This window comes from Lampetra fluviatilis, chromosome 7 (assembly GCF_964198595.1).
Source record: "Lampetra fluviatilis chromosome 7, kcLamFluv1.1, whole genome shotgun sequence".
Lineage (NCBI taxonomy): Eukaryota > Metazoa > Chordata > Hyperoartia > Petromyzontiformes > Petromyzontidae > Lampetra > Lampetra fluviatilis.
The window spans coordinates 17,275,577-17,298,646 of NC_136281.1; the positions used below are offsets into that span (position 1 = coordinate 17,275,577).

A 23,070-nucleotide genomic window follows, 5' to 3' on the forward strand; every position below is an offset into this window, starting at 1 on the left:
GCAATGGTGAAACGGCAGAGTAACACGCCAACGCTATCATTGCCATAATTGGATGCTGTTTGTATGGTTACACGATGTGGCGTTAAGTCGCTCGCTTCCTTCCCCCATCACCTGTGGTAGTTTTGGTCAATTTTACTGTCGTGGACGAATGATTTATACAAGCAGCAGGGTCTATACAGGCAGCAGGGGTTATACAGGCAGCAGGGTCTATACAGGCAGCAGGGGTTTATACAGGCAGCAGGGTCTATACAGGCAGCAGGGTCTATACAGGCAGCAGGGGTTATACAGGCAGCAGGGTCTATACAGGCAGCAGGGTCTATACAGGCAGCAGGGGTTATACAGGCAGCAGGGTCTATACAGGCAGCATGGTGTATACATGCAGCAGGGTTTATACAGGCAGCAGGGTTCATACAGGCAGCAGAGTTATACAGGCAGCAGGGTTTATACAGGCAGCAGGGATCACGCTTCGAAGGAGCGGGTCTCCTCTGTAAGTCCAGCCCCTGATTGGTCATCCTTTAGAGGTCCCAGTGCAATGTCCATGGGTAGAAGACGAACAGCGTCTTTAAGACGGCAGCACGCGAAGACGTCTCAATTCATTTATTGTTTTATTTTATTTTGTAGAGCTTGTCATACATTACAAAAAACTGTCTTTAAAAATATATGAATATTAGAATGCACTTAGTCCTATAAACTGTACAAAGTGTCGCACAATATTTTCTTCATCATCATTATCAACATTGTCCTTAGAAGCCATCCGCGTGGCAAGCAACTGGAGGAGGGCCTCTGCCGAGCCGAAATCGGTGGAAACGAAAGCGAAACCGCTTCCTTGAGGAGTCGGGCAGAGACGGGCCCCGTGGGCTCCAGGAGGTGCCCGGCGCGTGCAGACGGTGCACAGCTGTGCGGAGGGAGACGGCGCTGGTGCGCCGTGCCTGTGAAGCTCACAGCCGCCCCCGACATCGTAATGTGAAGTTTCCATCAGCGGCTTGAGAGCAGTGCCGACGGTGGTGGTGGTGGTGGTCACAACGCCTTGCTCCAGAGAGCGTGGGGACATTTGATTCGGGATGTTTTGGTTAAAATACAAATCTAAATAGGTATATTGCATTTCTCCCAGGAAAACGGGCATGGAATGCGTAACACAATGTGTACATGGGATGCCAAGTGACAGACTGGCCGGCGGGATCGATTTCAAACCACTCCTCGTGAGAAGCACGTTCTGACAAGACGAGAGTTAAGTCGTATATCGCTTGGCGAAATCGTTCACCTCTGCGCGAGCGCTCGACACGGTGAAGACGGCCCGCACGGCAATTCGACAAAATGCGTCGTTGAGCTCGGACAACACCCCCCGTGCTTCCACAGGTTAAGGCAACGCCGAGCTAAGAGCGCAGTCGCTTCGTTTTTGTCAACGTTGCGGCTGTTTAGCAGCATTCAACACAAACATTTAACACGAACATTTATAACAAGTCACGTAGCTAGACTGTAGTCTACTTTGTCACGCAAAAACATGGATTAAATTTAAAGTGCTTCTGAGAAAGGAAAAAAAAGCAAGTTAATACTGCACGGACAACTCAAAAATGTTTGCGGTGGTGCCATGCCCCCTTTGCGATCGCGTCGACAGCCCCGTTCAACGTCAGGCCCGGGTTCGACTCCTGCGCTGGGACGCGCGCCGTCTCCCGCTCACGCCGATGGATCGAGGCGTCACGCAGCCGCCACCTCTGCTGCTCGCGAGTCACCGTGTGGGGTCACAGCGCGGGGTCACTGCGTGAGGTCACCGTGTGAGGTCACCACGTGGTGTCATCGTGTGGGGTCACTGCGTGAGGTCACAGCGTGGGGTCACCGCGTGGGGTCACCATGTGGGGTCACCACGTGGGGTCACCGTGTGAGGTCACCACGTGGGGTCACCGTGTGGGGTCACAGTGTGGGGTCACCACGTGGGGTCACAGTGTGGGGTCACCACGTGGGGTCACCCTGTGGGGTCACCGCGTGGCGTCACCGGGCCACGCACCACCGCGTAGCGCGGGACTCGGGAGTGTTGAAACGTCGCGGTCCGGCATCCACAACCGCGAGTTGAAGCCGTTTACCGAGGCAGTCCGATGCCCTGGGGGAACTACAACGAAGGCCAACGGTGTACGGCAAGCCGCGGGGTGTGTGAAGTAGCAACGCTGCAGTCGTGGTGTTTAGGAGACCGTGCCGGCCAGCGGTTGGACTCCGTCGATGCTGTTTGCTGCTGTTCCTCTAACAACGTGAATCACAAGCTGCAGCCCGCGTTGCCACCCCGTGGTGCACATCTTGGATAGCCATATCATTCATGATGTGCGTGTAGTATTATACACTACGCGCCCTTATGTCATGTGACGCGCGTCCCGCTCTCCTGCCCTGCGTCGTGAGATGCGGTGGTAGTTGGGTGCTCTGTGAAGGGGCGCTTTTGGCTTGGTGAGGATGGCGAAACGTGGAACAGACGGACGGACGTAGGAAAGTGGGAGAGCTGTCAGTTGTTTCCTCTGCCCTTCCACCCTGGGGTGCAGAGAACTTTCCACACTCTGTGCTCGATGCTCTGTCATCATCTTCTGTGGAAAGCTGTGTCTTTCCTCGGAACGGCTTTGTTTGTGCCGGCTGGGTTTATTTTCTTTTCCCAGTTGGCTTCTGGGAGTGTGGCTCACGAGGGGTAGCTGCACCGCCGCTGAACGCAACCCCGGCTCTGTCCCACGCGACGTGGCGAAGCGTCTCTGAAATTAACCGATAGACAGTTGACGTGTATACCACCATAAATCCCGAGGGCGAATAGCTGCGTCATTTAATCTACAGACCAGAGAGGTGCTGGCATTTATTCTTGTCGCAAAATTTTCACTCCGCCCTGTGACGGCTCTTGTGCTCAAGAGCCGTTACAGTACTCCCTGAAGGACTTCGTCTGCCAAAGTTGTTAGGGCTGCGTTTTATTGCAATCCGATCACCGGAGCCGCCTGCCAAGTGGAGGAGAGTCGTGAACGACACACACGGAACGAGGCTGCGCTGCAGAGCCATCTGCTCCCCCGCGCTCAGTCGCGTCGACCGCCCAGGCCCGCTTCGTGTTGCCACCACGCCTTCGGCTCGCGCGCCACACCGAGCTAAAGCAGCGCCGCTTCGCTGCCCAAGCGCCGCTCCGTACGTTGCTCATAGCCGAGGGGAAGAGTTTGAAGCAGACGTTGCTTCCGTGTCAAAGAGTCGGACATCTGGTGCCGTATCACTGTGGTGCAGCAGCGAGTTCCCACGTGAAGAGACGATGCTGTCCGTTTAATTGACATCGCCAGTTGCATCGGATGCAGGTTGATGAAACCCGATGAAGACTTTGTGGTCTGATTCATATGTTGGTGACGATGCCAAAATCTACTGAAAACAATGGACACGACGCAGGCATTTTCTCCCCAAACATTTGGCCCTTTTGACTTCCATGCACTCGTGGACGTTGCACCCAGGTGGGAGCCGCTTGAGACAAACGTCTCGATTGGCCAAAGGCGACCTTCCACAAGCGCCCTTTCTGCCAAGTGGAATTAGGCCCATATTCACATTTTTTGTCACAGAATAAAGATTTTTTGTGTTGCTTGTTTTTGACTGAAAATTAATTAAATCCTAGGACCACTTTACTCTGTTTGAACATTCCACATTCTCTGTGACACGGAAGCTGCAGTATTTTTTGTTGATGAAGTGAAAGGTAATATTTTATATATTATACAAATTTAGCTTTTGGCTGTGTACGGTGAGAAAGAAGTTCAACATACATACGGTACATACCAATATGAGTGGCAATTAATGATGTAATGCAATATATTGTCAATTAATGGGGCCTGGCCAAACCCCTCCATGCCTCTGGCTATAGGCCTGGGCTGTCCTAGCACTGACATTACAAACAATGCACTCGACCTACGGTCAAGTCATCACCAACCCCACCGGCTGCTAATGACACTCGTTTCACTTTGAGCGGCAGTCCTCGTGTTTTGCAGCGGCCACCGTCATTTCTTCATTTCCGCCACTCTCCGTCACGATAGTGATGATGATGATGCCGCCGTCGCCACCGAGAGCTCTCGGGGCCGACCGCGCTCTGCGCCGCGTCGCTCCGAAAGGCAATACAGCGCCGTGTTCGAGGGCTCATTCCTCCTGCTCCGTATTCGACGTCCGATCCACCTCTCCCGAAATGCAGCTGCGGGAACGCCCTCTTTGAAGTAGTCCCCCGTGTGGACAGTAGCGGGAAGAAGAAGAGCCCGCGGGGGGTTTTTTCACGCTTGGACGACCTTTGTGGAGAGAAAAGCAACCCTTTTGTATTTTTATAACTTTTTTGTTATCATTCTCTGGACACTGGCCAGGGATCGCAGCCAAAACAGAGCGCTATCCTTTCCGTGGACGCCTTTCCACGCAGCCGCTCCACGCGTCTGCGCAAGAAGCAGCGACCTCCTCGCGGAGCCGTCTCATGGCGCGCGTGACTCACCACGGCTGTGCTCTGTCATTAATAAAAAACAGCGTGCTGCCCATCTGATACGCGTGCAGATGCGGCCGGCCAAGGGGATGTGTGTTCACGCAGACGTTTTATTGGAACATCGTCTGAGCAGCCTCTGGCTCCGAGAACCCCGACGTTCCTTTGAGATTAAACGACACTTTGTGAACATTTCGCTGATGTAAAAAAATAAATGTGGACAGCAGTGACGCGCCTCGTTCACGGCGATAGCCTCGTGCGCTCCGAGCCAGCAGACGGCTGAGGCCCCCGTGGGGGACGGCTCCGTCTGGGCCGGGCCTCGCGAGGGGCCTCGCTGCGGGGCACGGCCGTTCGTCGTCTGTAGAGCCGCGCTCCCCAAGCCTCGCGCGACTCAAAAGTGCCGTCGCTCGTTCGTAACGGGTTTTTTTCCCCTCTTCAACCAATTCTCCTGCTGCCGTCGATCAACAGCAGCCACGCGGCTCTCTGGCTTGTGTGTGCACTGGCGCAGCTTCGCGTGTGCACCTAGCGTGGCACAAGCGCCGTTGTGACGTCAACGCCACTTCGTGGTGACCGATAGTTGTTGTTGTTTGCGTGTTGTGTCTCGCACTTCTTCTGCACTTTCCAATCCTTGCGTGGGAACACGCGGCTCTAAGTAGAGAGAGAGAGGGAGCAGCGTTCTCGCGCCAAGCACGGGCCTCAGGAACTCGTCCGTCCGTCGAGTGGACGCAAACTTTCCTCTCAACCCCCAACGCCGCCGCCGAGCTCCCCCTCACCCCCCCGGGGTTCCGCCGTCTTCAGGGGTCACGGCCGCCCTCCCGCGGTTTCCAGGCCCCGGCGCCTGCGGGGCCGCAGCCCTTGCTGGCCATCGCCGGCGTGCGCAGGCGGTTGAGCAGCGCCTGGCGGTAGCGCTCGTAGCGCCGCACCACCACCTCCAGCTCCTTCATGAAGAGCAGCTTGAGCATGGCCTGGAAGTCCTCCAGGTCGTCCGGCAGGAACAGCTCCCACTTGAGGATGTGGTCGTACCTGGCGGAGAGCGGGGGGGGGGGGCGTTAACCCGGTAATTGTCGTCGTCTTAATTTGTATCGCATTGTGTTCATGGATTTGTATCGCATTTTGTTCACGGAAATGTAATTATCTGGCTACCGAGCATACTGTAAACCCATTATAATGGGTTACACGATTTTTGTTCATGGGTAGTAAGTGTTATTTTCTAATTGCATATGCCTCAAAAGTATAGACTATAGAAAATGGCTATTATTCCCCACAAACTTTGCTTTTGTGACCAGGACTTTACGTGAAGGAATGACACAAATGCACACCACGTTTTCTCATTTAAAATAGGTAAATTTCAAAATATCACTGTCCTGGTCACAAAAGCAAAGTTTGTGGGGAATAATAGCCATTTTCTGTACTTTTGAGGCATAAGCAATTAGGAAATAACACTTACTACCCAGGAACAAAAACAACATATTTTTTTGTTACACAGTGAATTATCATTCACGTGAGCATAATCTCAATTCTCAACATCATCATCGTCAGCATTCCAATGACCATGTTTTTCCAAATATCACCCCACCTCTTCTTCCCCTAAAACGTTCAAGTCTTCCCCACGTTACGTCCGAGGCACCGTAACAACAAAGCCCCCTTCTCCGCTGCATATATCCTCCGTGTATCCTTTGTTTTCAGCAATGTGATTTCAAGGTTGGGAGGTCCCAAAAGACTGACACGTAAAACGAAACACATTTGTGCATACGGACAGATCCCACTCTTGAACTTCAGCGGACCGAACCAGGAAAACTCGAGCGATTGATGAGCAGTGGTAAAACAGCAGTCGGTGTCTGAGCACGCGCAGCTGGGCGCTCTTCTACTGTCACGTGCTGCCGCCAACACCACAGCGCAGTCCCGTGGCTTTCTCTCACTTGTCTTTTGCACGGCTTGTTTTTACGTTCGGCTCGTTAAACTGTAAATCCCAGGCATCCTATAATCCTGAAGCCCAACGAGGAGGTTCTTTGCCACGTGACGGTCGCCAACAACAACCTTCAAGCGAAACAACGGCAAATCGACGCCCGTCGCTGGACGGAGCGCAGCGTTGGGGACGCACGTCGGCGAGCGAGATTCACGGTTTTTTGTTGTTATTTTTTTACTCCGCCGAAATGGCATCACGTCTGTTCACAGAGTTGGCCATCTGGGGTACGATTCGGAGATTCCTAATCCGTATGGGCATAGCCAAGGAGCGGGGTCACTGCCGCGTTGTGCTCGGGTTGAGGCCGTGGCTGGAGGAGCGGAGAAGGCGGTGGGAGGGTGAACGGGTGGGTCTGGGTGCGGCCAGCGGGGCTGGCCGGCGTCCAGCGACCGAGAACCCCGTGGCGTCGGGAGTTCAACTCGAGCTGCGCGGCCCGGCGACCCGAGCCCACGCGCTTCCTGCCATTGACGGCTACGGGAGGACAATGTGCCGAGCGAGCTTGCTTTCCCACCGGACATCGCTCCATTGTGCCGCCTAATCGCTGCCCTGCGTTTGCTTCCCCGCTTACGGAACCTCTCCCTATCTCCCTACCCCCCCTCCACTCTCGATAAAGCCCTCGTGGGAGGTTTGCAGAGGGACCGTGGCGTGCGCTCCAAACGCCACCGCCGCGCTTTGAGAACTTTCCCAGATGGCACGGCTCAGCGTAGCAGCAGCCCACTGGGTGAACAGGAACACTGAGCAACACGTGAACCCAGCCCTCTATCGTTTTATTTAAAGAATGACGGTTCCTTTGTGATCCAATGAGGACGAATACCTCTCCAAATCACTCCACTGCGTCCACGAGTTATCCGTGGCCAGGAATTGACCTCACTTCTGGCGCCGTGACGGCCACAGCGCGCGCTCGCACCACCCCCTTCACTACCATTCCCGCCTTAATAGGCGCTCGCAAACAGAACTTGCACCAAGAGTCGGTACGCCCACCCAGGGGGTGTTGTCTGTGTGTGTGTGTTTAAGGCGAGTTCCTCTGTGCTGCCTGTACCTTGCAAGGAATAATAATAAGTAGGTCAATATTTGGCGAGGAAGGAAAGGACAATGGAGAGAGGTGCTAAAGGTCGCCAAGCGGGGACATTCTTGGCGTGCTCACGACGGGGTGGGGGGGGGTCATCCGCGAGGCCTCGCCGCGTGTCCCGATCGCGCGGGGCTCCGCTGCGCCGTGCGAGAGTTCGCGAGCGTTTTACGAGAGCAGCTTCCACGCCCCCCCCCTCAATCTGTTGCTTCACGCGCCCCCTAACTCAACTTGGCCAACGTCTCTTCCATCCAATTCAGGGTGATGAAACGAATGCTTATTTGTGGAATTCGTCACGATCCAGAGATTGGCACAGATTTCAAACCACGTGAACCCTTCCCCGGTGGAGGTTTGCGTAGTGGGCTGGCAGTCTTTCACGAGCGTCGTTTAAAACAAGCAAATGTCAACCAGTGGGTGGCTTTCAGGGAGAGAAGCTTGGGAGGAGCGTGGGAACCAGACAAAGACCAAGGTCCCACAGGTAGCCTTACAACGACTGTTGGGGCAAGTGCTGAGTGAGCACTTATTGAAATGGCGCATGAGGGGGGTGGTGCGTCCATCGCCGTGGTCTCCCAGGTGCTGAGGTTATACACCACAGCAAGAACTCACTTAAGGCTGCATTAACCTCTGACAGGTTCGTAACCAGTTCAGACATTCGTCACTGATGTTTGCCATGGCCAGAAATTTAATTCAGGTCGCTGGGTTCATAGCGCAGTGGGCTAAGCAGCACGATGCCACCGCTCCACGCACACACATTCGTTGTTCAGTTATAGCAACGGTGGCTGTTCCGTGGACAGATTGGGCCCTGCCAAAATGCTCGTTTGAGCATGGTGCCACTGTGGTTCACTTCAGCACTTGTAGTACGTATACTGCCCATGGCCCAGCACTCGTACACACGCGCGCTGTATCCCATACATCTATTGCTAAGTAGATCATCTATAACACTAATGATAATAATGCCATGTACTTATGCCGGAAAACCTCAATGAGTCTCGAGACCTTACCAGGATGGTCCTAAATTGCGACGTTCGGCCAACTCCATTAATAAGCAGAGCATTTGGGAGAAAACCGGTGGTCACGGAAAACACCCGTGCGTGCGGGGAGGCGACACTCAGATCTCCGCAAAAACGAATCAAGAAGCCATCTCTGTGCCGCCATCTCCTCGGCACCTCACTGCCCAAGCCTCTGACACCCTCGTATCCCCAGACAGTCGCCAGGCACTAACCAGGCTAAGCGCTTTTTGGTTGTCAAGATCAGACGGGCACTGGGCACGATCGAGGGCCACAAGGCTGGAGGATAATTATTCCCCGTCTCCACGTGCCTCGTACGCGCCAGTGGCCGGCGGTTCCACGCTCGGCGCGATCGGCGATGCCGGGCGAGCGTAGGACGCGCGACTCTGGGCGCTGATCTAAAAGGGGGCAGCCGAAGGCGACTCGCTGCGGCCGGCTTCCTCCTGGTGGCCCCGCGACTCCTCTTTGCCCCGCGCTCAAAGGGGTCGATTGTCCCACGCCTCGCGCGGTTTGCTTTAGCGACGTTCGGGAACACCCACGCCTTGGCGTGGAGAGAAACCACAAACCCGCTCGCCTTCCAGCAAACGATGCTACGGAACACGGCGGGGGGGGGGGGGGTTGGCTCTGCGTCCACACGGTGTTTTTGTTCACGTTAAGTACAATCAAATGTTTAAGTTAAGTATTTACTTAAAACATGGTACTCTCAACGAAGTATGATTTGAAGAGTATCCATTTGGAATTCTCGCAGAGCAGTGCATCTCCACATCTTTGAGAATGGCCTGCTGAAGGCGATATCGCAGAACTACTTTTGAGATGTTCACGCCCTGCTATGCAGATGCTCAGGTCAAGATATTATAGTTATCAGACATTAAAGTTGACCAATTTAAGTAAAATACGGAATTCGATACTCTAGGAGTGTGTTTGTGCCATCGCTGGTGACCAGGCTGAGATCATAAATCGACGACAATTTGAGAGCCTAATGTTACCATGGACGCTGAAACCTGGATGCACACCCCGGGTCTCTGTGACGCTAGCTCAGTGCTGAGCTCTGAGCCACCCGGCCACCTCTTTTAAGATTTTTTTTTACAGATGAGGTCAAGGCAGGATTAGTCGGAGTTTGCGGAGTCCCCGTTCGGAACGAGAGTAGAGCCTCAACAAAAGCGTTGTTCTTACACGGATTTCATCCAAGACGTTCTTCAGGGTTTGAAGTGAGGCCATGTTCTACTCAACCGTTCACAGCCACGCGGTTAACAGAAGAATTTGAAAAGAAAAGTTTCCAATTTCAAGAGCTGCTCCTTTTGCAGTTTGTAAAAATGAGAGGATGTTTATGGGAATTGATAATGTTTTTGTTCCCATTAGTGTCGATGTTTATTTGTTTCTGATCTGGCAACACGGATGCCACGGAAAGCACGTGGTGTCTCAGCCCATTACCCACTATAGTTATTTCTGGACCTTGCTCGTGAGACGTCAGGGTTTAATCCCACTCACAGCTCCACCCTCCCATCTCCACAACACCCAACAGGAAGCTGTTTGCGACCTTAATCTTTGGTACCACAGTGACATCATTTCCTTGCTTTTCCGTTTTCCCAATGATGCTACCTTTCCGGCAGTAACCTTTTAGTTCGTTTAGGATCGGATAAGCAAGGGAACGTGACCGAGAGGTTCTCCACCGTGGAGATGGAGCGAGGAAATCCGCTTGCGTGCAGGTGCCGGATACACTCTCACATCGAGGAGGCAGAAGGAGATATGGTGATGGCATGGGGAGGCCTTTATCTGGCAGAGGATTGCTCATGACCAATGACGATGGTCTAAGATTATTACTCTTGCAGATAACCGCTACATGGAATTGTAGCGTTTGCAGAGACTGCCTCGCCACGCAAGCGCTGCCGCGTCACGGCCTCAGGCTCTGCCAGAGGGGACGGCGTCCCGAGGGCACCGACGACAGCCGCCGTCTGAGACGACTCGGCCTGGACGCTGACGCTGGACAGCGCGGGGCGGGGCCCTGCGGCTTTGCCAGGGAGAAGCCCCCCACGGCTCCCCACGGCCCCCCCCCCCTCGCCCCCCCCACGGGCCCCCCCCCCCCGCCCCCCCCCCCGGCCCCCCCCACCCCGCGGGATTGCGCTCGGTCTGCGGAGGGGGCCTGCCGTGTGAAGCGGCCCGGCCCGGCCCACGTCTCTGATTTATTCACCTCGAATAAAGGAGGCGGAAGTTTTGTCCGCTGATGGCACGGCGCAAATTACAGCCTCGTCAATGTGCGCGCGGGCCCCCCGCTCCACAGTGGCCGATTTACATGCAGCTCCATGCAGCGCCTGTAGTAACGTGGGACCTGATAATTCACTATGTAACACGATTTTTGTCTCTGGGTAGTAAGTGTTATTTTTTTATTGCTTATGCCTAAACAGTACAGAAAATGGCTAATATTCCCCACAAACTTTGCTTTTGTGACCAGGACTTTATGTGAAGGAATGACACAAATGCACGACGTTTTCTCATTGAAAATAGGTACATTTCGAAATATCACTGTCCTGGTCACAAAAGCAAAGTTTGTGGAGAATAATAACCATTTTCTGTACTTTTGAGGCATAAGCAATTAGGAAATAACACTACCCAGGAACACATTTTTGTTTTGTTACACAGTGTTATGTATGTGCGTGTGTTGAACTTCCTTCGCACCGTACGTAGCCAACCGTGCTAACCGGAGATGCGGGGGAAGAAGAACAAACTAAACAGAAAAAAATAGTTCTGAAGAAATGAGTTTTCAATCTAGAAAATACAATCGCTGGTTCGTCACGTACTGCATGCCGTGAGAGCGAGGTGATGCGCGCACCACACAGTGACGATGGTGACGATGGTGATGATGGTGGCGATGGTGATGATGGTGGCGATGGTGATGATGGTGATGATGGTGGCGATGGTGATGATGGTGGCGATGGTGGCGATGGTGATGATGGTGATGATGGTGGCGATGGTGATGATGGTGATGATGATGGTGTTGTTTTGGGGACCGTGTGGGGTGCCTCGTGCGGTGCGGTGCGTTATGTTGGTGTATAATTTGACGCGGTGCAATGAACTGCAATGTGGTATAATGTAGTGCAACCAGCACAATGTTGTATAGCAATGCACTGTGGTGTAGTGCAATGCAGCGTGATGTAGTGCACTGTGGTGTAGTGCACTGTGGTGTAGTGCACTGTGGTGTAGTGCACTGTGGTGTAGTGCAATGCAGCGTGATGTAGTGCATTGTGGTGTAGTGCATTGTGGTGTAGTGCAGTGTGGTGTAGTGCAGTGTGGTGTAGTGCATTGTGGTGTAGTGCACTGTGGTGTAGTGCACTGTGGTGTAGTGCACTGTGGTGTAGTGCAATGCAGCGTGATGTAGTGCATTGTGGTGTAGTGCACTGTGGTGTAGTGCACTGTGGTGTAGTGCAATGCAGCGTGATGTAGTGCATTGTGGTGTAGTGCATTGTGGTGTAGTGCAGTGTGGTGTAGTGCACTGTGGTGTAGTGCAATGCAGCGTGATGTAGTGCATTGTGGTGTAGTGCATTGTGGTGTAGTGCACTGTGGTGTAGTGCACTGTGGTGTAGTGCAATGCAGTGTGGTGTAGTGCAACGAGTGCCGTGCAATGCGCTGCGTGTGGCTCAGCTCGTACTTGCTGGGGGCGCGTGCGTACGCGCGCAGCCACTCGGGCACGCTGGCCTCGCGGTACGGGTTGGCGGGGACGAGCGCGGCGGCACGCCGCTCGGCGGGGCGCGCCCCGCGCGACGTCGCGCCGGGGCCGGAGGTCGCGGGGGGCGGAGACGAGAGCGGGGGCGCCGGCGGGGGCTCCTCGTAGTGGGGCTCACTGTGGGGGGGCAGGGGTGGGTGGGGGGGCGCACGCGGTCACCGACGTGGACAGACGCCGAGGCCACAGTGGGGGGCGTTTTGTTGTGCTAAGTCACGTGGTGTTCAGTGAGAGCCACTGCACCGTGGATGGACTCACCTGGGCAAGCTCACCTGGGCAAGCTCACCTGGGCGGGCCCACGCACAGACTCACTTGGGCAGAGCCGCGCAAGACCTCACACGATTAGCTCACCTGGGTGTGGTCACGTGGGTGAAGCTACAGAAGAGATCACCTGGGCAACGCTGACGAGCTGACACGAATAGTGCCCCAACCCTAACCCCTAATTCCAACCCTGTCCACCGCTTCGTACCCAAACATTATGGGGCAGCCATGAATGTGCCCATTAACACGCCTATCACTGGATCATGGGTTCACTTGTGTAGGTCCGCACGCAAGCTCACCTGGGCGCCCGCGGGTGGCGGTACTGTGCGCGGCGGTTGGCGTGGTCCAGGTAGTAGGTGCCGCACTCGGGCGACTGCACGCGCTCCCAGCCGGGGGGCAGGCCGTGGCGCTCGCGTGGGTGGCTCCAGTGCGTCGTGCCCGTGTTGTGGTCGATGTAGAAGCGGCGCCCGTGCGCCGTGCGCTCCGCCGACCAGCCGATGGGCAGCGGCGGCTCCTCCGCCATGGGCCGACGGTCCTCTCCGCTCGGCGCTGCGCGCGGCACCCGCCAGGGCAGGGTGGGGAAGGGGGCAGGGTGGGGCAGGGGGCAGGGTGGGGCAGGATGGAGCAGGGCGCACGGAGCTCGGATTTTTTGCGGAACGACCGCGTCACTGGTTGTCCGCTTCGTAAACGTCAAAAGGTAATCGTCGCTGCACGTTGTGTTCGTCGCACTGCAGGCAGAGGACCCTCGCTGCCAAGGGCAATTATTCTCAGGTTCAAAGAGGCAGCTTACAAATCCCACAGTTCTTGAGTACTCACACTTTATCCCACCACCAGCAACTCATCAACTATAACCAATAGACCTATGACGAATACTGTACACCCTGAATGTGCCCAGTCTCGTCAGGAGCTAAGCGTGCCAACAGCCTCGTGAGGAAGCGTATGGGAGACTGCCTGTGAATTCTGAGTGTTGTCGACTTGGGCTGTGGGGTGGCGAGGAGATGTGGAACAACAACGGACCCTTTAACCTGTGTGCGGGCTTTGTGTGATTTTCTCCAGGTACTCTGGTTTGATTACACCTGCCACATACTCCTGAATAGAATTGGCCAAACATCCCAGGGCAGCACCCTAATGGAAACAAAGAGAGACTCGCCGAGGCTCTGCTGGATATATCAAAGGGAACGATCATTGAGAAAGTCGCCCAAGGCCGCCACTGACGTTTGTTATTGAATCATGCTCGCTGCAGGCTCCAGTAGCGGTCGTTGTGAAGTGGTTTTTATAAAATCACGAAAGGAGCTTGGAATTGTTTCTGAAGCTGGTGTTATGAGCTTAACGCTGCCAAGGAAAATGAAGCAAATTTGGCAGATGCTAAATCTCGACGGCTGTAGCCTTTGGGTGGCGCTGGCTTCGTGCGCCAACTGCGCTCGCCGTTGGCGCACAATCACACCTCGAGTTCAGCTCTCGAGTTCACGCGGGCGTGGGGGGGAGGGGGCAGTGCTTGGGTTTTACCTTTGCTCACACGCACTGTGTTCATACAAATGGCAGATGTCACACTTCCATACAGCGTCTGACGACGCGCTCAGATTTCGATGTCACGTAAGTCCAGAATCTCCGCCACGAGGAGGATTGTGCTCGAACGTTTCACCCGTGGCCACTTGACCGCTAAAATGACCCACAAAGCTGCGAGCCGTTACATATGCTTCGTGGGATAATTGTGTTAACGAGACGCAACGCGGCGGGGAGACTTTAAACTTTAAACAGGCTTGTGCCCGATCGACGTCGCAGCAGGTAGCAGGAGCCCTTTCCTGCGCTACGGATTGTGCCAAGTGTCTTGAGTTACCTCTCCCCTGGCTCTCGCGAGAGCCTCAGTTACCTCTCCCCGGCACGGGCCACTCAGCCACCTCTTGCCACCACCCCTCTGCCGCCCGGCCCCCCTGGTGAACCACAATGTGGTTTTGAACGCCACAAAGAAGTGCGAAATTCAAATGGGCATTGTCAGGCAATGCCCATTTGTTAAATTTAAAATACAAATGCGTATTCAAAGTGATCTGTCATCCCATGATTATAAGAATGGAAGCCATTTTCATATGATGCCTCGGCTGCAAAGAGATCAGAGTTTATAACGTTTACAAATTTGACACGTGCAAATGACATTGTTTTTTATCACACGCTACAACAACAAATGATATCCCAATATTATTACAAGGGAGATCTGGGAAATTATAGAGAAGCAGCAATACCATCATCATCAGCAGCAGTTATTATTTCTGCAGTTATTTTAGTTACAAAGTGCTGTGTTATACAATTAGAGTATATCACTGATTGTAAAATCTGAACCCTCAGAGGTTTGACCATCTCATTGTGCTTTCTCTTATTTTTGTTTGTCTAATTTGTACCATTTTGTCCTCAATAGCCTAAATGGAACATTAGCATATTATCTTCATACAATCTGCATGAATCGCGTAAATCTGCATGAAAAGCGTAAAAAACACACGATGTTAATAATGCGTTGTTAATCCCTTGGTAGGTGGGGCAACGATAATATTTGCATAACGCGACAACAAAAGTGTACTTGGTGAAGGTTGTTTGAGAGGCTCGCTGTGGACAACTTCTACCTGGCGCTGCCGCGGGGCCTCCAGTAAATCCTGGGGTCTACCCCCCCACCCAGCCCCCTGTCCGGGGCAGGGAGCTTCGCAGCACTGCGGGACCGTGACTCAACCGCTTGCCCAGCTGCTCCAGCGATTAAGCAACGATTTAATCGCTTGCAGCCGCCGTTTATATTAAAGCAGCGTGCTGCGGCCAGCACGCCCGAACGATCGGACCCAGCCCATCCGCCCGGCCCATCGGCGGCCCTGCCCGGCCTGCCTGAGGCGGGTTGGGGCCGGAGATGGGCGTGGTGTCCACGACAATTGCAGCGGCGCGGTCAACGACTTCGCGTACGGTGTCCACAGGGCCGTGCCCACGCGGGCTGCTGCCATTTGCAGCCGCCACGCGTGCCGCGGGCAAGTTGGACGCGAGTCTAAGGGAGCGAATTCTTGAGCGGACGATGAACGTTGGGTGAAGCTACAGCAAAGGGACGCGACAAAGACACGGACGCGCAGACGGATGCGGGCAGCCACGCGATGTCGTTGCGTTGGCTCGACACGGCGAGGACATTTGCGCCGCACACTTCCACGGATGTATAACTCTCGAGGCATTCCCAGCCTTTGTCAATATTACAATGTCCACCGGTGGAGCTGTTTTGGAGGTACGCCATCTCTCTCTCTTTGAAACGATGAAAGTGGGAGTTACCCCACCGGTCCCCAGATTCCTAGAGCCGATCGCAGTTTGCATTCTTTCCAGTCGAGGTGCAGCGCTGACGCCACGCGGTGCCCCCCTCCCCCGATTGTCTTCAGTCAAGAGCCCCGCCGCGAACCCGGCCGCTCGTGCGGCTCCAGCCAGCCGGTTGTTCTCACCGCGCAGGATTGGGAACGTCGTCGCCACGGCGAACGCACAATGCGCAATGATCACACGGCGAGTAGCCGTCGGCCTTGGGACTTACATCATAATGATGACGATGGAGAGAAAAAAAAGAGTGACATTGGCATGGCCTGACGATGACCTTGTTTTTGTGTTGATGTAGACGCGGTGGACGGACGTGGCCGTACCCCGGTGGGGTTGAAGGGGGTGCTAAGAGGGAGGGGCTAATGAGAAGCGGGGGTGAAGGGGCCACGGGGCTGTCGACCGGGCCGCGTTTCCATGTGCACGACTCCGCTCGCTCAAAACCTCCAACTATTTCCAGCTCCTGCCGAACAGCGCTCTGTGCTCTAGGACCACGGTGAACACGGTGCCAGGGCGAACGCTCTGTCGGCTGGGGTATTCGTCAAACACAACTTTCTGTTTTGTCAACAGTGTAAGGTCAGGATTCTGGTTTTGTTTCTCCACGGTCCTGGAATTTGGTCCCGTAATGTTATCGGTAACGAGAGAAGACTGCGTGTGGAAGAACAGTCAACTTGTTGTCATTATGGGACGAATGGCCCTGCCATCACAATGTGTACATTGCACCACTGGGCCAGCACCTCGAATGGATAGGAGCATGGGGACGCGTTGCTTTGTAAAAGTTTATTTTCCCAGGCTTAACTGGAATGTGGTTGTACCATTTCAAAATGAAACGAGAGTAACAATGAAGAGGAAATCGGCACCACAATTTGAGGAAGCAAGGTGTTAACGCGCACATTTGCTGGATCGTATCGGGGAACGTTCTCGCCGGAGCGTAACGCGCCACGACACGAACAATACAGCGCGCCTGCCAAGCCACGCGGCACGTGACGCGAAGCATATATCGCAGACGACTGACAAAATGTTACGTCAAAAGTTAGACGGAGTTTCGTGAGAAATCCAAAGGCAACAAAGGAAACGTTGTGAATGTAAAACAAACCTGTAAAACGTGACCGCTTGGCACGAGTCCAGCAGCTTTACGATATTTATGGATTGCTTTGCTCGATACGAATAAATGCATTTATAATAATGCAAAATAGACTTTTATTTTAAAGGTATGTGACTTTTTTTTAAATAAGTTAATTGCATGTACACTTAAGTGTATGGTGGAGGAGTAGTGCTGCAGTAGTTAGCTCACTGTGCTACTATTTTTGCAAACTCAGTTTGATTTCTGGCTGTGGCTCCGTTCACACAGATAATGGACAGCCCATATGAGGGGATACCGCTCAGAGGTCCGCAGCGCCACGGGTCACCAACCCATCTACTGCCCTGCCATCGTGTGGCCACCTGGCCAAGATTAAGAAATATCCTGACTCGTGGTGCCTGGTACTCACGGGAGCCATGCAGCAAGCCCTGGTTGTGGGGAGGCCCCGGCAGGCGCTGCTGCTGCTGCTGCTGCTGCCGCCTCTCCCTCGGTGCCAGCGCGCCTCTCCTCCCCTGGCTGGGCCCGTGCGCCGTGGCCACCGCGCCGTTAGCCAGCGGAACACTTCCTCGAGGGCCCACGGGCAGCGCTCCATTCCCAAGGCTCCGGCTCCGGGCGTCGCTCCCGGCGTCGGCGCGGCCGAGACGCGGTGACGACGACGGCCTCCCGTGACCCAGTGGAGCCATGAGGCCTGGCGGGCGGCCACACACGCGCGCGTGTCCCATCAGCGACCGTCAGGCGAGCCAAGTGACGTCTCGCAGCACTTTCGGCCCGGATTACCCGGGCCCTCCCTGCCTACACGGCTCAGCATGTGTGCATTGTGAGCGTCCGCTGGGAATTCTGCTGCAGTCATGCTGGCCATTGTAGTAATTGTTCAGCAATTATGCAAATGTAGCTATGACTCTGGTAAAAATAGCTTATTCATTTAGGTCGACAAATATTAGTTTACCACGAAAATAATAACGTGCTTCTTCTATCTCTGTAAACTAACTTTTCGGCCCATGTCTGTTCTTAAATAATGAATGGATTTGCTGTTCGTGACTTTCAGATCACACTGGTGTTGGATGGAAACTGCTGATTCCAAGAACCAGAAGCCACAGGACTCGTGGCTATATTTTTATAGGGGCAGTCTATACGTTTTGACATTAATTCACAATGTTACGGTAAGTTGATGCTGAACATCCATAGCTGTCGCGTACTTTAACTCAGAAATAAATAACCGGCATTGCTTGCTAATTCCGAAGGAGAGCAGTAGCCAAAATATTTTTTTACCATTTTCCGAAATGTATTTTTGGCACTTCAATTAACACATATAATGCTGATCGTAATACAATACATTACAGGAGTACATCTGTCAGCACAGCTTATTAAACTCTGGCATCATCCTACACAATGTCGTATTCAGCACAATGATGGTGTTGCGTATGGGTGCGTTGGGACGGCTGCTGACAATCTGCGGAACCTGTGCAGGCTTCGTGAAATCCTGTGCTCTGAACACTGCCAATGTCCCGTGTAAACGAAGTGCATTTCAAAACAGCTACCATGTGCAGGAGAACTCACCCCTCTTGTCCACAGCGACGCGGGGGACCAACATCACGGCTCGTATTCGCGGGGCGATCCGCGAATTCACTCCACTTTGTGGATAATTATTTTTGCTGATAATTGGACGCCGTTCTGCAATTAACTTTGCAGATGACGGTGGATAACAGGACGAATATATCGCGGATAATAGGGATTATGGGTAATACGTTCGCGGATAAGAGGAGTTCTGTATAAGGACACTTTAAAAAACATATTTAGACAGATATGATCCTGTCATTAATTATGTCTGCATATAATGAATGAACGCTAACTACTTAATGCTATAGTATTCGTCATACCAGTAGTTCAAAATGACACATTCATTCCGTTGATCAATGCAACACAAACTGCACATCAATTAAAAACTCTCCGGTGTGCGACATTGATCACCCAGCACCGACTATGGAACATACAGCGACTCAATGCCCGACTCACGAACACGAAGGATTTTTAGCACACCGCTGCTCATGTGGCCCATCAACCACTTCAAAGTAAAATCACAATTGTTGCTTGACTTCGACATCAGCAGCCGTACGAAGCGCACCACGGCCTCAACGACGACGCCACCGTTATTTAACATCGCTCGCCGTGTCGCGGGCTATTTCGGTATGACCACGACGACCCGTTTACCTGTCGGCATAGCGGTGGCTGCAATCGCTGCGCGCGTCCTGCTGGAGAACTGAGTGGCACCGCGGACCAAAACCGCTGGGGGGGGGGGGGGTCCCCCTACTTTTCCCGCAGTTTTGCGAAACTTTGCCGTGAGAAGGCAGAAGAAGCCGTCCCTGTCACACCTTCTGAGCTGTCACCTCCATTGGGGCGCACTAGAACTCTGGCAGCGGCTCGCGTGACGGGTCGTAGAGCAATGGGGCGGTCACTTTCCTGCCTCGCACACAATGACTATTGACTCCCTCCTGGGTGAAGCAGCAAGCCCAGCGACACAATCGCGCCGCGTGAGTGGTGTCACGCGAGGGGGGGGAGCCCTGCCCCTGTTAAACTCCCCACCACCCCGGGCCCGGCCCTCCTCCTTGTTGAGCGACGCGGGGCTCTGAGCCTTCAGAGAGTTTAGAAAGCCTGGAAAGAGGAAGCCGCCGATAAACCCATCTTGTAAAGTCTCGCAAATTCTGTCTGCAATGGATTTTCAAGGCGAATAATGATAGCTGTTTTTTGTTGTCGATACAATAACAAATGGGCTCTGCTGTAACACCACAATACCTGTTAAATTAACACTTTTTAGAATTTCCTTATGTTTAATTAAAATGTATTACGTACTTAAGCGGCTTTCTATATTTAAGTCTGCACCAATGGTGAGAGGAGACATTCATAATTGAATACTCTTCACTCATTCCCTTCATTTAACCTGTCAATGATCAAATCAACGTCAATGCACTCCATTTCACTCAATCTCAGGAGCCGAGCAGAATGGAGCCCGCATAGCGCTTGGACGTTGAGTGACCACCACGCACTAAACGGCGGCTGTCTGCTGCTGCTGTGAGCAGGTGGCAGCGCAACAAAATACACTGTTGTACTGTACTATGCTCCAACATCTATGCTTCCCGCATTGACCAGCGCACCAGTGGCCAGTGTGAAGAATGGTCGAATGACCAACATGGCGTGGGGATGCCTCTATCCAGCAGAGGATGTTTGAGGGTTGTAATTCATATTATAATGTTATTCATTCATCAGCGGTGTAACTGAGAGGTCAGTCTATTAAGTTAGTCAAAGTGTGTCCTCATACATGCCCGCTGTATTGAGTTGCGAGACAAACAATGTTGGTTGTTTTCGTAGCCAATACAATGATCAATATTTGTTTACGTGGCCAAACCCAAGAACAAATATGGATAAGTTAAGAGACACACTAACACATGCGTTATTCGGTGTTTGCTGTGTATGCGGCAATTCACACCCTAGACACCCTTGCAGACGAGTTGTTCCATCCTAAGGGATATTCCCGGTGAGATATTTCAACATAAAAGGTATTGGTCCTGTAGTTGCATTCGTGGGACACTCAATGAGGGATGGTTTCTCTTTACGAATGCAATGTCTTTGCACCTAATCTTCTGATGCAGTCTCCCCCCTTCCATCGCATGCGTGTAAATTGCTTTTTTATAAATTCTAAAACAACAACAAGTCCACTCCCTGCGATGCGGCTGAAGAGAATGCGCCGAGAAATCACGTGGTCGAGTCGTAATATTACAATCATTTCTTACGTGGGTGGGCCAGATTCCGCGCATATAAAAGTCCCAAACTTTAACGAATGTAACTGAAAGAATAGCCACGCGTGGAGCTCCCGGAATGAATGAAACCTGCTTTGATGACTCAGATCGCGTCAACACGTCGTGGACGTGGGAGGAGGAATGTCTCGCCCCAGACAAGCTGGGACGAGACGCCTGTTTCCCAAGTGTGTGTGACTTCGCATCGGTCTGTCTCATGTCGTATAATGAATGCTCCAGTTACACTGCTGAAGGTTTAACTACAAATTATGTAAGAACGACACAATCAAACAACAGAATAATCTGGATCATTATGTACTCGAATTGCAGGCAGTTGACCCCAATCGGAAAGCCACCCCTGTAAACACAGCTGTCCCGCCTCCCGGCCCCCCTCTACCCCGGGTGCTCCCATTTCGTCCCCCTTCCTGCCCTCCTCTGTCCCGTCGTGTGTCCTCGTATCTCTCCCTTTGTTTTGCTGTCTTCCTTCCCATTCTCGCTGCGCTGTTCCATCACGCCTCCCCGTGCCTCGTTCTGACCCTCCTTGTCTGCTCCCCAATCGATTCCAGCCTCTGTCCCATTGCGTTTCCCCCCCCCCTGCCCTATCCTGCTCTCGCATGTCCAGTTCTTATCTTCTCTCCCTTAATGCCTCCTCTTGTCTTCTTAATCCGCCTGTCCTACCCTCCCTCACATTCGTCTCTAGCCACAGCATCAACTCTAGCTCATTATTGTGTCACCTGCCATTGTGTCATCCTCCCTCCCATCCCAGTCGTCGGCAGTCCTGCGCCACCATATCCCACCCTCGCTCCGTTCCCGTTCTTCTCCGCTTTATTCCCCACCGCCTCTTTCTGTCTCCGGTCTGCCCCTATGCTGAGCCCACGTCTGCATCTCGTCCCCGGGACTCACCGCTCGGGATGGGGCCGGGCTCCCCTCGCTTCACGTAGCGGCCCCTCACCACCTCGCTCGGCGGGCAGATCGCGTCGTGAGCGCAGCGCGCCGCGCTGCGGGACAGCATGGGGCCGCCACGCGACCCCGGGGCAGTCGGAGGGCAGGTGGCCGAGACTCGGGCTGGCGACGCTGGCACGAAGACTGGGTTCGGTTTCCCGACGTATGGTGGAGAACGTGGGTTCCCGGACTCTTGGAGGAACTGATGGATGTGTTGGGGGTGGGGGGTTCAGGAGTAATGGGGGTGGCTAGGTTAATGTCCTCTGGAGTGATGGAGGGAATGTTGGGCAGGTCTATGTCCTGACCTGATGATGGTCTAAGCAGGTGGCTGGGTCATGGTCCCGGCGGTGAGTTCGGTCCCCAGGTCCGGGAACCGGAGGTAGTGGACTGTGCAGAATCGCCAGGCGCTGAGGCACGAGCCGCAAGAATGGGCTGCTGCCCGTGTCGCAGTCCGGGTTTGGGTGTGGTGGTGTTGTGGTGTTGTTGTGATGGTGGTGGTGTTGTGGTGTGGTGGTGTTGTGGTGTTGTCCGGAGCTGCTGCCCGGTCCAGGGCTGGATGTCCGAGCTGGCTCGAGGGAGGGTCGGAGTCCGGCGTGTGTAGTCGGTGCTGATGATGGTTGTTGTGGTGACCCCTCCTGGTGGAGCTGGCGAACACTCGGAGAGCAGGCGGCGGCGGCTGCTGCTGGTAAACAAGGGCTCAATGACGCCTCTGACTCAAAGACTGCGTAGTGACCGCGCTCCTCCCAAGTCCCCGTTATAAGCCCCATGAATTAAACCAAAACAACCGCTTCACCCCCGGCGTCTCGTTTATCGCCTCCATCGCCCTCTCCTCGCCCCCCTCCTCTCGTTCACATCTCCTCGTCTGGGGTGTCCCGAACTCGGCGGGCTGTCAGGTCCACGCGCAGCCGCGCCTCGCTCCCAACGCCGCCAACTCCTCCAGTTGGATTCCTCCTCCCTCCTCCCCCACCCCTACTCCTCCTCCCTCCCCCCCCTCCTCCCTCTCCTCCTACCCCCCCTCCTTCCCCCCCCCCTCCTCCATCCCTCTCCTCCCCCCCCTCCTCCTCCTCCCTCCTCCCCCACCCCTACTCCTCCTCCCTCCCCCCCTCCTCCCTCTCCTCCTACCCCCCCTCCCTCTCCCCCCCCCTCCTTCCCCCCCCCTCCTCCATCCCTCTCCTCCCCCTCCCCCCTCCTCCTCCCCCCTCCCCCTCCTCTTCTTTTCCCCGTCCGCACCGCGCGCGGCTCGCGGTGCCGGGTCCCGCCAGGGGGCGCCACCACGCGGCCGCGTCACGCGGGGCGGGGGGGGCGCCCTTTAAACGTGACGTCACCCCCCTACCCCCCGCCGCAAGTCAAGTTGAAGTTTCAAGTTTATTTATTTGGTATAGCCCTGTGAGCCAATCGGCTCTTGAATCTGGTGCAACCGCAACAAACAAAAAACAAAAACATGAACAAGAAAACATCTTAAAGTGAATATGTGACTAAGTGCAAACA

At 54.0% G+C, this 23,070-nt stretch overlaps 1 protein-coding gene across 2 annotated transcripts; it reads right to left on the minus strand.

Moving 5' to 3' along the window:
• Window positions 1–557: 557 nt before the first annotated feature.
• Window positions 558–22,511, minus strand: LOC144933673 (protein salvador homolog 1-like). 2 transcript variants are annotated; one of them, XM_078858732.1, is made up of 5 exons: window positions 21,544–22,511; window positions 17,262–17,540; window positions 12,753–13,002; window positions 12,121–12,312; window positions 558–5,464 (listed from the first exon to the last, which is right to left on the minus strand). In XM_078858732.1, exons 1-5 carry the CDS (start codon window positions 21,650–21,652, stop codon window positions 5,236–5,238), a joined length of 1,059 nt encoding a protein of 352 aa, XP_078714858.1. In that variant the 5' UTR covers window positions 21,653–22,511; the 3' UTR covers window positions 558–5,235. The 2 variants fall into 2 exon arrangements, with proteins under 2 accessions (XP_078714858.1, XP_078714859.1); XM_078858733.1 differs by lacking the exon at window positions 21,544–22,511 and adding an exon at window positions 19,061–19,441.
• Window positions 22,512–23,070: the final 559 nt, after the last annotated feature.